Source organism: Dipodomys spectabilis, unplaced genomic scaffold (assembly GCF_019054845.1).
Source record: "Dipodomys spectabilis isolate Male_0828 unplaced genomic scaffold, ASM1905484v1 ptg000046l, whole genome shotgun sequence".
Taxonomy (NCBI): Eukaryota; Metazoa; Chordata; class Mammalia; order Rodentia; family Heteromyidae; genus Dipodomys; species Dipodomys spectabilis.
The window spans coordinates 7,507,533-7,522,953 of record NW_024870723.1 but is presented as its reverse complement, the minus strand read 5'-3'; the positions used below and the strand labels follow the sequence as shown (position 1 = coordinate 7,522,953).

At 39.0% G+C, this 15,421-nt stretch overlaps 1 protein-coding gene across 1 annotated transcript; it reads right to left on the bottom strand.

The window, feature by feature from the left end:
* Positions 1-2,864: 2,864 nt before the first annotated feature.
* On the bottom strand, positions 2,865-3,614 carry LOC122107069 (olfactory receptor 50-like). The gene has a single exon (XM_042678655.1). It carries the CDS (start codon positions 3,612-3,614, stop codon positions 2,865-2,867), a length of 750 nt encoding a protein of 249 aa, XP_042534589.1.
* Positions 3,615-15,421: the final 11,807 nt, after the last annotated feature.

Sequence of the window (15,421 nt, the reverse complement as noted above, 5' to 3'; positions counted from 1 at the left end):
TGGACTATAATCCTCCAAATAACATTTCCTGAAGATCTGGGATGACAGGCCTATGCCAGCATGCCCAGATTTTGTTGAAATGAGGATCTTGCTAACTTTTTCCCCAAGATGACCCCAAAATGTGAACCTCTCAATTTCTACCTCACAGGTAACTTGCATTACCAACATGAGTTGCCACTTATGGCCTTTATGTATGCAATTCTTTAATACTGCCTCAACTCCTTTTCTCATTACAGATCTGTTTTAAATTATTTGCGTTCACTTTTGGTCATATGTGTCTAGATATCTATATGTTTCTTCTAAACTTTCTGCTTTAATTGAGTTTTTTTTCCAAATGTTACCTAATGATCCCTTTGATTTCTCTGATAACTGTTTCATATCTATTTTTATTTAACTCTAATTTTTAATTGAGTCTTCTTATTCTCAATTCTCTAGAAGTTTATCAGTACTTCTTATGTTTCTGAGATCCTGCTATACGTGTCATTGATTCTTTGTATCATTTGATCTTAGCCAAAGGCTGAGAGGCCATGTCTAATTCATTCTTCCTCTCCCCTATACTCCAAACCCATAGCAGCCACCGATCACTTTATTATCTTTATAGATTTACAGTTTCTAGGCTGTCATGGAGTTGGAATAATATAAGATGTAGCCATTTCACACTGGTTTTCTATGTAGTCCAACTATTTTTATGGAAGGGTTTAGCAGTAATCATAAAATCAAATATACATTTGGTAGTTTTCTGGGTAGAAAATTGTCAGATTCACTTTCATGTAAATAGCAGATGCATACACAAGATGTGAAACTTTTCATGATAACAACATATTCAATGAAAAAATGGCCATAGAAATAAAGCACATAAGTGAGTCATAGTCTCATGATGGAATATGAAAATATCTGGATTTCAAAAGGCAATAGTAAATAAGAAAAAAGTGGGCTAAAGTCATAAACAATTTTTGTTTATTTAAATAAAATCCAGACAGTAAAAACTGAAGATCCAGTGTAGATATATCAAAGGAAAAATAAAGAATTTAAAAGTAAAGAAAATAGTCATGCATGATACAGGGTATGTTCAAAGGGAAACAAGACATTTGAGAAGGAACTAAAGTAGTTTCAACTATATTGTTAATTTTTCAATCAGTTAAATCAAGATGGTTAGGTAATTCTTTTTATATTCTCTCTTAAAATGTTTACATATATCACAGGTATGTAAGCATATATATATATATATATATATATATATATACGTTCTGATGTAATATAATGTTTATATAAACATACTTAAACTATGTGCAATTTATATTTATTGCTTTTTGGATAACATCTTCCACCCAGAAAGTAGTTGTGAATACTTTCTACTAAATATTGGTAGCTTAGCAGTAAAGGAACAGTAACCTAAACTTTGCTAATTTGAATCTTCTCCTTCATACTAATTATAGTACTAAGTAAAATCAGGTATAGAGGAATGTTTATCACACTGATTGACTTGTAGCAATGGAGTTAACTAACTTTGGCTTGAGGCAAAGCTTTTTTTATAATAATTTAATGTACTTAGGAAGAAAAGTAACTTTGTTCATTTTTAAATAATAAGTTCTTAGATTAACTACACCTATGTTCTGTATAAATTCTGCACAGATTAACTAGTCTTCTTGTCAACTTCCTAGCACAATGCCATCACAATCAAAAAAATCTCTACTCTCACAGCTGTGTATCAAGCCTACTTGAATTTCTGGTGACCTAGAAGGCACCAAACTAGTTTTGACTCATGATATAGGATCGCTATGAAACTATACAGAAAACTGTCTTCCTTTAAATTTGTAGCCAAATCCACTTGATTTGCAGTAAAATTGTTATGTCTAGTGAACGTGTTTTAAAGGACAAAGCTAAAAATGTTTTGAACAATGCAGAAGAAATTACACACAATTTGCTAGAAAGGAAGAAAGGCTGGTTTATAGGTTCAAAGTAAAAAAGAAGAAAATTTTTCTCATGTTCAACTGCATAGTAATACATTTATAGAAATGAAAAATGTTATATATTTCAGAAACAACACAAAGAAGAATCCTGAATATTTACATCACAAAGAAGCAATGAAAATTTAAGGAAAAAGGGATGTTTTCAATAACATTGTGACAAACATAGAAACATCAAATGATATTTCATAAATATCTGATGTGTTATATATCAAGAAAACTATAAATGCAGAATGAAAACATAAATAAACATAATTTTAATACCTCTCAATGTCTAATAAACATTTCAAAAAATGTTTTAAGTGTACCACAAATTTAAACATAAAAACTCTCAAAACCTTACCAAGAAAAATTACTGCTACATTACACAGTACTAAATAAAACCAGTCATAGAGGGAAAATACTCTAACCAAAGACTATAGCTAATAAAAAAGATGAAATTTTGTGTTAATATAAAAATTTAAAAAGGAAAGTAAGCAAGAGGAAAGTGGCCATGTATTTATGGTTTTAAATTTTAAAAATAATAATAAAAAAGTAAAATTCACTCCAGAAATGCTCAAGAGAATTAAAACACACACAATATTCATTACAGGAAATGTACAGGTTGAAAAGTGTGCCACATCAAGGTACAAGAGAAGCCACAAGCTAGAGGGAAGAGGTGGCATACAGAGAATCTCATATTCAGTTAACAGAAAATGCAAAACACAATGCAGATCACACTCAGAAGTTTCCTCTACTGAACAACTTTTTCAGAGCTCCTTTCATATCTCGATTCCTCAGACTGTAGATAAAGGGATTTAACATGGGTGTGAGCAGCGTGTACAAGACAGCCACAATGACGTCCTTGTCATTGGTATCATTGGATGAGCTCAAAAAGTAGATTCCAATAATTGGCCCCTAGTACAGAGAAACCACAGTGAGGTGAGAGCCACATGTGGACAGGGCTTTGCAGATTCCCTTCAAGGAGGGAGCTCTCAGGATGGTGGCCCCAATTCGGCCATAAGAGACCAGAATGCATAGGAATGGCACAGTAATGCCCACTGTTCCTAGAATGAGAATAACCAGCTCATTGACTGTGGTGTCTGAGCTGGACAGCTTAAGTAAGGCAGAGAGGTCACAGAAGAAATGGGGCAGAGTGTTGTCTCCATAGAAAGAGAGACGAGCTAGGAGGAGAGTGTGCACAAGGGCACTGATACAAGATAAGACCCAGGATACAATAACTAGCAGGAAACACAGCCTCTGACTCATGATGGCGGTGTAGTGCAGGAGGTGACAGATGGCCACATATCTGTCATAGGCCATGGAGGTGAGAAGGAAGCTGTCGAGATCCCCAAAAAACAAGAAAAAGTACACCTGGGAAATGCATCCAGCATAGGGGATGGACCGGCTCTGTGTCAGCATGTTCATGAGCATCTTCAGGGCTATGACGGAGGAGAAAGAGACGTCAGTGAACGCCAAGTGGCTGAGGAAGAAGTACATGGGGGTGTGGAGGCGGGAGTCCAGCCTGATGAGCAGGATGATGAGCAGGTTCCCCAGCACGGTGGTCAGGTACATGGCCAGGAACAAGGCATAGAACAGGCCTTGCTCCTCCGGTTCGATGGGGAGCCCAAGGAGGATGAACTCAGACACATTGTTCTGATTTGTCATATGTTTCTTCTTTTTGTGAAGATGACAAGACAGATCAAATTGTGAAGAAAGAAATGAGAACTCATTATGATGACTACATTAAAAAGAATAACACATTTTTTGAATCCTTAAGTTGAGAGAAAGAAACTTTCAAGGTCATTATTCTATGCCAGTAACAAAAAATAATCTAGTGCTCTACATTGTCACACATCCATCCATTTTTTCTTTGTAAAAAAATTTTCCCAGACATCTTAAGTCTAGCCTAACGCTTTCCAGAGGAATAGTCGTGAAACATTCATTGAATAGCTACCCTGCACACTAACAGGTTACATAGTCTCTTGATTCAAAGACACCTTTCAAGTTATTAGAACACTTGGGATATTTTGTCTTCTCAAGTCCTATCTTGAAAATGTGAAAAAAACTTATTCTGTCTCATTAGCAATAACAAATTAGTTCTGTTCTGATTACTCACTTCTTATGCCACTAGGTATTTTTGACATATTTCTAGGCTTCCTTTTACATTGATAAAGTCTAATTCCTCTCTCTTCTCCTTTAGGTCATTCTGTTAATATCGTTCTATTAATGGAAATGATCGTTAAAAATAAAAAAACTGAGCCTGATCATCTATCTCATAAATAATTTTTGATATAGAGATTTATTTACATGAAAATTGATCTTTATGGTAATCAAATTAAGCCAGATTGAGAAAAAAATTATGTACTCTGTCTCATCTGTAGGATTTAGACATAAATACTGAATCAATGAGCATAAAATGAAGATTTTGGCAGGTGGGAGCCAGTGGAAGGGAGATAGTTAAAAGAAAGAAGAAGGTCACATGATCAAAGTATTTGGACAGACAATTGTATGAAAATAGAATAATGAAACCAATTAAATTGCTTTAAAAAGGGAGAAGAGATAAGGAAATATCTAAGTAAACGCTTTGATACAATTAATGATGATAATAAAAGTAGTCATATTTGAAAGGCTAACATTAAATTAATAAAATAATAAAAGTAAAAATTAAAATAGTAATATAATAATAAAATTTTCAAAAAAAGAATTGTTAAAGATGGTTTTCCTCTTGTGAGATGAGTGTCTTATTACCTAATTTATCAGCCTTTTGATAGTTAACTAAACTTTTTAAATATCTCAATACTCCTATTTTAATTGAAACTATCTTTATAATTTCCCCATTCTTTAAAGACTGCATTATAAATCTTGTTACTACAGTGTTACTTCCTGATACTGATTAGAATACAGTTCTATTACTGTCTTTATTTTAACAATTAGTTTATCACATGGAAAATGGTGATGTTACCTTATGGATATGTGCTTGTTTCTAACATTTTGCTACTTTTAACAACATTTCAATAATGGATATTTCTCTTATCTCATTTTTCATACATATGTATATATGATCTATTACTATAGTATACTATATACTATATGTGCACATATAGTATATGTGCAGTATGAATTCAGAATGAATCTATAGAATAGATTCTTAGAAATCAAACTACTAAATGATTGGAATTTACTCTGATTATTAAACGTTGTAATTTCTTTTTTTGGGGGGAGGGGGGCGGTCCAGTCATGGGGCCTGAACTCTGGGCCTGGGTGCTGTCCCTCAGCTCTTCAGCTCAAGGCTAGCGCTCTGCCACTTGAGACACAGCACCACTTTAAGCTTTTTTTTCTTTTTGCTTATGTGGTGCTGAGGAATCGAACCCAGGGTCTCAGGCATGCAATGCAAGCATCTACCACTAAGCCACCTTCCCAGCCCCTAAACGTTGTAATTTTCTAGGATGCTTTATAAGAGATTTTAAGAGTTGTTGGAACTATGAAAAGTAGCATATGTTTGCAAATCCTTTACTTATAATCAAGAAGTAAAATATATGTAGTAGGCTAGACAAAAAAAGAAATAGAACTACTGAGAATTTCCCTTGGTGATTACGATTTTGAAATCAAAAGAGCTGAGATATAAAGAAGAAAATTATTAGATGTTCCATAAGTTATTCACTGAAGAGTATGAAAAAATGGACACATTGTTATTTGTTTGTAGAGAACAGGACTAGAGAACTTGTGGAAATGAAAATTCAGGAGAAGGATCACTTTGAGAAATATTAGAGAAGTATTGGAAGAAATGTTTGAGCAAGACAACACAAGGACTCGTCCACTATAGTGGGAAGTTTTGATCTTTTCTAGAAAAATAGTATACCACAAAAAATAGGAACCAAAATATTAAATTCCCTTTTGGCTACAAGGTAGAGATCCGATTATACCAAGTAATATGAGTATACCAGTAATAATGAGAATAGGTGGTCATTGTATTATTTTAGGTATAAACTAATACCTAACTCTGCTGGAATTGGAAATTATTGGGATATACATTCAATGGCTAAAAGACAATCAATGAAAGGTATAATTTTCTTTCTTTCAAAAATTAGATAAAGAATTACTTTGAGATAAATGATTCTCTTTTTCTGTATTATCATCTCAAAATGTGGATAGATACTAACTTCAAGACAAAGTACAATATAGGAAATATGCTATGTAGGATCCAAACATTAGTAACACAGACACACACACACACACACACACACACACACACACACACACACACATATACCATCACGCTACCAATTGTTCATTCTGTCTATATCTGACAATAAGCACCAAGTACCTTCAGCAGACAAGAAAGATGAAAGTCTGTCAATAATTTTTTCTGTCCACGTCAGAAAATAGAGAAACTGACAGATTTCTGGGGTGCCCAATCTTCCATGCCAATTAGCAGAAGAGTAATCAGTCTAGAATCAAACAATTTAGATAGAACAATGCAAGCTTATTCACATCTCCTGAGCAGCTTTTTGAGTCCTACTTTTACAAATCATGGACAGTATCTGAAAAGCAATTCCTCATCCTCAGTTCTAAGTTGGAGACAAACAGGATATAATTACTTCATTGTCTTATGTTCCTTTGGGGAAAAAGTGGCTTCTTGAACAAGGCATAAGGATTTACCCTGGGAGGAATTAATCTCAAAAACAACCATTAAGAAGTTGGTAGTTCAGGAGCTGGGAAGGTGGCTCAGTGGTAGAGCGCTTGCCTTGCATGCATGAGGCTCTGGGTTCGATTCCTCAGCACCCCATAAGAAAAAAGAAAAAAGCCGGAAGTGGCGCTATGGCTCAAGTGGTAGAGCACTAGCCTTGAGCTAAACAGCTGAGGGACAGCGCCCAGGCCCAGAGTTCAGGCTCCATGACCGGACCAAAAAAAAAAAAAAAAAGAAGTTGGTAGTTCAAAAATCTTCCCTTCCTCAGACTTTACACGAGGGAACGGTGATTCAGGATCCACCAAAAACCAAGCTAGAGATCAAGTGTGATAACCAAAGACCCTTCTTCTGTTCCCATGCTCTTTCATGAGCACCATAAACACAAGAACCTCACTCTCTAAACAAAAGTGTGAGCATGCAAACCTCAACACCACTACTAAATTGGGGGACTGGAATATATTTCCCTAAATCTCATGCTTGTATCCTGGCTACTCAGAAGTCTAAGATCTGAGGATCATGGGTCAAAGGCAGCCCAGGTAGGAGAGTCTCTAAGACTCTGATCTCCAATTAACCTCCCCCAAAAAAAGCCAGAAGTGAAGCTGTGGCTCAAGTGGTAGAGTGTTAGCCTTGAGCAAAACTTCAGGGACAGTGCTCAGTCCCTAAGTTCAGGACCAGTATACACACACAGGGAGGGGTGCGGGGGCACAGAGAGAGAGAGAGAGAGAGAGAGAGAGAGAGAGGAGAGGCTAACAACTCAGAGAGTTTCAAGCATGATTTTATTGATGGTATTGTTCAGAAGAAACCATTCATCTTTTGCCTTAGCAATATATTCTTTCAGTTCTGGAGAAGGGTAGAGTTCTGGCCAGGTGTTGGAACTTGTAATGGACCAGATATTATCACCAAAGCTAGTGCTAGGTATGGTGTTGAGATTGGCTCTTCTAGAAATGAGAAAGAGCTCCAAATACAGATGACACTACAGCTAGCAGCACTATATCTAGATTTAGCTGGGGGAGGCGGTGAAAGAACTAAACTAGACCTGGTCCTAGCTCTGGAGGGGCCTGTGGCAAGGCTGCTTGTCTTAGAGCTCTAACTGGAGCAATATTACGTATGGAGCTGGCTGCAGAGTGAACAATGTACACTGTGCTGCATTTTGAAGAACTACCAGTCAAGAAGTCCATCTCACTAGTGACTGGTCTCAGGCAACCTCTTCCTACAACCACCCAGCCTGTTCTCTCCATACATATCCACAGTCACAAGCTCAGTCCTCCTCAGCATCTGGCTTTGTTTAAGTGGGCTCCAGGTGAGCCAGAGAAGATGAACATGATGCAGAAGGTCAGAAATAGGAAAACTGAGCTGCATGTAGAACGCTATCTGCTTGAAGGCAGCAAAGTTCTGAGGTGTGCAGAAATCCTTTGTATGTCTGGTTGATTCCAGAGAGTACCAGAGATAATGAGGAGGCCTGCACAGTCATAGGCCTGGAATTTCCTTCTCCATTGCTCTCCTATTCTTGATGCTGGACTCCTGTACCTGCTCAATACATCCAGGATCTTGTCTCATCCCTCCAACCCAGCCAATATGTTCCCTTCTAAAGAAAGTTCCAGAATGTCCTCCCTCTCTCTCTCTCTCTCTCTCTCTCTCTCTCTCTCTCTCTCTCTCTCTCTCTCTCTCTCCCTCCCTCTCTCTCTCTCTCTCTCTGAATATTTTGCTGTCGTCTGGTAAATCTAGCCTTTAGTATAGTTTAACTTGTTTTGCTAGTTTGATGCTTCTGTTTTGCTAGTTTCTAGTTGTAAACTTTATGTTGAAAAGCATTAATTCATCATGGAAATTGGCTTACAATTTTCTTTCTCTTTTTATTGTCTTCTTATGTTTTTGGCATCTGTTTGATACCAGTATCACAGAATCAATTTGGTCATGCTTTTTCCATTTCTATTTTAGAAGACAGCTTGGGGAGCATTGGTGTTGGTTATTTCTTATAAGTCCTACAGAAGAATTCAACAGTGAATCTGTCCAGAGAGTATTTTTAAATATTTTTATTTATTAGAAATAACTGGATTGATCAAAGACCTCAGTGTGAGACCTGAAACCATGAAACTATTACAAGAAGGAGTAGAGAAAATACTAGGGTTCACTGGCACAGAAAGAAACTTTCTAAGTAAAGATCCAAAAGCACCACAAATCCAAGACTTGATAAATGGATTTGTTTTGAACTTGTTTCTTTATGGCAAATGACATAGCCAATAAGCTAAAAAGAAAGCCTATAGAATGGGGGAAGACTTTTGCCAGCTCCGCATCTAATATCCAGAATCCACACAGAACTCTAAAATTTGAACCATCAAAGAATCAACAACCTAATTAGTAAATGGACTAATGACTTAAAGAAAGTCTTCTCAGAAGAAGTGAAAATGGCCAATAGCCACACTAAAAATGCTCAGAATCTTTGGCCGTAAAGGAAATGCAAATCAAAACAACACTGAGATTCCAACCCATCCCAGTTAAGATGGCCATTATCAAGAAAACTATAACAGATGCTGGCAAGGATGCAGCTAAAAAGAAACTCTATTACACCATTGGTGGGTATGTAAGCTTGTTCAAACACTCTGGAAAGCAGGGTAGAGGTTCCTTGAATAACTAAATATACCTCTAACCTATTTCATTCCTGGGCACTTATCCAAAAGATCAGAAACTAGGCTACAGTTAAGCCACCAGCACAATCATGTTCACTGAAGCACTATTCATCATAAACAAGGTATGAAATCAGCCCAAATGACCTTCAATGGATGAATGGATCAAGAAAATGTGGCATAGATTGGGAGAAGATCTTTACTAGCCATACAATGGACAAGTGTCTCATATCTAAAATATACCTGGAACTCAAAAACTTAAATCCCCCAACAACAAATCCTCAAAGAGAAACTTCTCTGAAGAAGAAAGAAGGATGGCCAATAGACACATGAAGAAATGTTCAACATCCTTAGCCATAAAAGAAATGCAAATCAAAACAACATTGAGATACCACCTTACCCCAGTTAGAATGGCTATAATCAAGACCTCTAATAACAACAGATGCTGGATGGGATGTGGACAGAAGGGAACCTTACTTCATTGTTGGTGGGAGTGTAAACTTGTTCAACCACTTTGGAAAGGAGTATGGAAGTTCCTCAAAAGACTCCATATACAGCTCCCCTATGACCCAGCAATCCCATTTTTGGGCATTTACCCAAATGATCACAAACAGACCATACTAAAGCTACCAGCACAACTATGTTTATTGCAGTATTATATACCATAGCTAAGATATGGAACCAACCCAGATGCCCCTCAGTAGATGAGTGGATCAAGAAAATGTGGTATATATACACAATGAAATTCTATGCCTCCATCAGAAAGAATGACATTGCCCCATTTGTTAGGAAATGGAAAGACTTGGAAAAAAAATTATATTAAGTGAAGTAAACCAGGCCCAAAGAAACATAGGTCCCATGGTTTCCCTTCTTTGCAATAACCAGTATTTGTCTGAGGCAAGCAGAAATGGTCAGATAAGTTGATATTAGCCAAAATAAGCTCCAAGATAAATATTCAAATGTTTTTTTTCTTTTTTGTGCTTGTCTCTAACATATTTATAAGATGATTTTTTTTTTGTTGCTTTGTATGTCCCTCCCCCAAAGTATAACCCTGCTTTCACTGTATTTGATGTTGGTATAATTTGTGGAGGGGAAGGAAAAAACAAATTGTTTAAATAGAGATACAGGGGAGGGGGGACCAAGATGGCGACGGGGCAGTAGGGAAACGCCACAGCTCTCCACAACCAAAAGGAGAGTTCGAGTTCCAACACTTAATCTCCCCAAGAGACCGACAACAACAAAAAGACAAACACTCAGAGAAAAACAGGAGGTGGAAAATAAAAAAGAAAGAGAGGAAAAGAAGAATTTCAGAACAGAGAAGAGCGAAGACCCCGCCCCCAATCTTCACTGGCTGCGCGGCAATGCACCAAGCCATGGCCAGCCGGCCCGGCGGGGGGCTGCCGGAGTCCCAGAGACACAGGGGGCCGCCTGCAGATCACCCGCACAGAAGCCTCCTGAGGTACCAGTTTGCAGACCAGCTGATGGCCACAAACAGAGAAATCTACCAGCCGGGAGTCTCCAAGAGGATCCCCTCCCCACCCTTCACTCTCCATCCGAGCAGAGAGGCTCCATCCTGCCAAAGCCGCCAGGCACCGGCAGCGCGACAAAGGGAGCTGTCTGCAGACAACCCTCGCAGAAGCCGCCTGAGCTACCAGTGTCAGACCCGCTGATTGCGACGACCCAGCGGGGGCCGCCGGGATCCCAGTAGCACAGGGGGCTGCCTGCAAATCACCCGCGCAGAAGCCGCCTGAGCGTGGACACTGTGGACCCAACAGCTTCAACAGAGGCAGAGACAGAAAAGAATCACACAGAGCCACCACCGCCCAGCCCAGCCCGCAACCACTCCAACTGAACTCAGATTGCAACAGTAACTGACGACCTATACCACACAGAAACAACTAGCTCTAGGGTGAGTACCCCACAGGGGACAGTGTATCCCTCAAGGGAGACCAGAGCTGGAGGGAATCCCCAGACCCTGACCCAGACTCCCTACCCCAACACCCGGACCACAGGACCCACTAAAACTGGGAACTGTTTGAGAGCTCCACCAGCCCATGGAGCACACTCCACTGGCCAGGCTAGAGCAAGAGCGCCCCTGGAAGGGAACTTAAACGCCCAAGCCAGGAACAGCACCCCTGGGTCAAGACAATCAACAGTAGAAGAAATTTGAACTGTGTACCCCAGGCTGCATAACCTAGGTGGTATACACAGCAGCACAGGCCCAACGAGCAAGCTCCAGGCAGAGGCCAGAACCAGGCCTGGGGATCTGGTGCCTGAACAACACAACCAACTCCTCCCAACTGAAGTCAAAAGCTGAACATACGCATCAACAGAGGGGAGAAAAACAGGGAACTGCACCACCTGGGAAGCACACCTGTGACAATAAAATACGTAGAGGCTCAGGACAAGAGAAGCCCAAACCCCACCAAAACTCCACCCATATACTCTAGGCTGGGAATTGGGCAACACAGGCTGCCAGCACCTGATAGTAAGCAGGAGCTCAGGCTGATAAGGCGGCTCAGCAGTAGTGTGATAGTCTTGGATGCATGAGGTCCTGGATCTGATTCCTCAGCGTCACAAAAGCAAAAAGGGTCAGAAGTGGTGCTGTGGCTCAAATGGTAGGGTGCCAGCCTTGAGCTGAAGAGCTGAGAGACAGCACCCAAACCTAGAGTTCAAGCCCACAACCAGCCCAAAACAAACAAACAAACAAAAAAAAAACATCAGGAGCCCATAGCAGACTCCAGCATCTGGGAGTGCATCCAGAGCATCTGATCTTGCCAAGAGCACCCGTAGGAGCAAACACAAGCAGTCTAGGCTGTCAACCCTTCCAAAGGCTGGAATTGACAGCGATCTACAGCAGAGAGCCGAGAATCCTAAGTAGGTCAGACTAGCAGCTGGAAGGAGGCTCCCAACAGAACCCAGATCAGGCACCGACTCTCTCTACCAATATAGAATCAGCAAGCAAGCAAAGACAGACACACCAAAACAAAATTGCAGATTAGTCTCCTGAACCCCCATGCGAAAATCACAGAGAAAAATTACAAGATTTATCAACACCCAGGATAGCAAGCTATCCTCAATAGCCAGCAGCCACGCAGGGGAGAACCCCAGTGGGAGCAAAGCAGGAATGGAAGACAAAAGCTACATCCAAGGGTTGCTGGAGGCAATGACTCAAGAAATAAGCGAGAAATAGATCAGAAATTGAAAGAGCACAAGGATGAACTATCAAAAGAGATACAGGATATCAAACAAGAGATGCATGCAAAAATAGAAGCGGCACAAACCTCAGTAAGAAGTGAGATAAATGTCAAATTAGAGATAATGCATACTGATCTCATCTCATTAAGAGGTGAGATTAATGAGGTGAGATCAGTACTTTGAGAACCAACATCGTATCCATAAAGGAATCCATTTCCTCCATGCAAACCACAATAGAAGCCATGGTCAACAGAGTGAATGAAATGGAAGGTAGAATGTCAGATACAGAAGACAGAATACACCAACTGGACCAAAAAGTGACAGATATGGAAAAAACATTCAAATTAAACCAAAGGGAAATTCAAGAGCAAGCAGATAATGCCAAGAAATTTAACCTTTGTATAATTGGAGTGGACGAAGGTGAGAAATTTCAGAGCAAGGGAATGCAACACCTATTCAACAAGATAATCGGTGAAAATTTTCCCCACCTGAAAAAAGAACATCTTACCTACATAACAGAAGCATATAGAACACCCAACAAGCAAGATCCCAAGAGAAACACTTCTAGACACATTATAATAAAAATGATAGATCTGAATAATAAGGAAACAATCTTGCATGCAGCAAAAATGAAGAAAGAGCTATACTACAATGGGAAAAAATTAGAATCACTGCAGATCTCTCCACACAAACAATGAATGCAAGAAAGGCCTGGGAAAGCACCATACGAGCCCTGAGAGCCAATAACTGCCAACCCAGACTGATATACCTGGCAAAGCTAGCATTCACATTCGATGGAGAACTGAAAATTTTTAATAGCAAGGAAAAACTAAATGAATACATAAATATTAAGCCAGCATTACAAAGAATTCTAAGAGGGGGGACACAACCTGAAGAAAGCAACCAGGAACTGGGACCTGCCCCAGACAGGCATTACTCAAAGTCTAACTGAGCAAGCACAGGAGGAAAGGAAAGAAGAAAAACTTAGGAAAACAGAATGACAGGGACAACAATGCATCTCTCTATACTTTCTCTTAATATTAATGGGCTTAATTCGCCAATCAAAAGAAAACAAACTGCAGACTGGATCAGAAAACAAGACCCATCCATCTGTTGCCTTCAGGAGACCCACCTCTCAGCCAAACATACAAACAAATTCAGAGTAAAGGGTTGGAAAAGGATCTACCAATCAAATGCCCCCAGTAAGAAAGCAGGTGTAGCTATCCTGATATCTGACAAAATAAACTTTTCATTAAAATCAGTACAGAAAGACAAGGACGGACACTACATATTAATACAGAGAACAATCCAAGAGGAGGATATTACCATCATCAACTTATATGCTTAAATATTGGTGCACCCAGATATGTTAAACAAATGCTCTCAAACTTACAGAATAAAATAGATCCCAATACGATAATACTAGGAGACTTTAACACACAACTCTCACCAAAGGACAGGTCTACCAACCAGAGGATTGGCAAAGAAGCTACCGAATTAAGTGAGGCCATACTTCAAGCAGAATTAACTGACATCTACTGAGTATTTCACCCTAAAATAACACAGTACACATTCTTCTCAGCAGTTCATGGAACTTTCTCCAAAATAGACCATATCATAGTTCATGCAAGGAACTTAAGCAAATACAAAGAGATCGACATAATCCCCTATATCCTATCTGACCACAGTGGAATCAAGCTAGCTCTCAATAACAAAGCATACCGCATAAATTTCTCTAATACATGGAAATTGAACAGCACACTCCTTAGCAATGCCTGGGTAATGAAAGAGATCAGAGAAGAAATAAAACATTTCCTACAACTCAATGAAAATGAAAACACCTCACAAAGAAACTTGTGGGACACAGCAAAAGCAGTCCTGAAGGTTAAATTTATTGCCCTCAGTGCCCACATCAAGAGAATGGAGACTGACCAAGTAAATAATCTCATGTTGCAATTAAACCAGCTAGAAAAACAAGGAAAAATGGAACCTGAAGTTACTAGACGAAGCCAGATAACCAAATTAAGAGCAGAGATTAACCAATTAGAAAATCAGAAAATTATAGCCAAAATAAACCAAACAAAAGCTGATTCTTTGAAAAAAATAAACAAAATTGATGGCCCGTTGGCAAGATTAATTTAAAAAAGAAGAGAGGAAACCCATATTAACAGGATTAGGGATGCCACAGGAAAAATCACAACACATACCCAAGATATCCAAACAATTCTAACGGACTACTTTCAAAAGTTATACTCTCTAAAGGAAGAAAATCTGGCAGAAATGGATGCATTTTTAGAGAAATACTAGTTGCTCAAACTGAGCAAAGAAGAAGTAAACCAATTAAATAAGCCAATATCCTACAATGAGATACAGGAAGCTATCAAAAGTCTTCCAACAAAAAAAAGCCCAGGACCAGATGGATTCACAGCAGAATTCTATAAGACCTTTAAAGAAGAGCTAATACCCATACTCCTCAAGCTCTTCAGAGAAACAGAGAAGGAGGGAGCTATCCCAAACTCATTCTACGAAGCCAATATCACACTCATCCCCAAACCAGGCAAAGACCCAACCAAAAAGGAGAATTACAGGCCAATTTCCTTGATGAACACAGATGCAAAGATCCTTAACAAGATTCTAGCTAACAGAATCCAGAAACACATTTAAAAAAAAAAAATACACTATAACCAGGTAGGCTTCATCCCAGAGACGCAGGGATGGTTTAACATACGTAAGTCAATAAATGTAATCCAACACATCAACAGAGCCAAGGTCAAGAATCACATGGTTATCGCCACAGATGAAGAAAAGGCCTTTGATAAAATTCAACATTCATTCATGCTAAAAGCTCTGGAGAAAATAGGAATAGAAGGAACATTTCTAAAAACAATAAAAGCCATTTATGACAGACCAATAGCCAATATTGTACTTAATGGGGAAAAGCTACAACCAATTCTCCTAAAATCAGG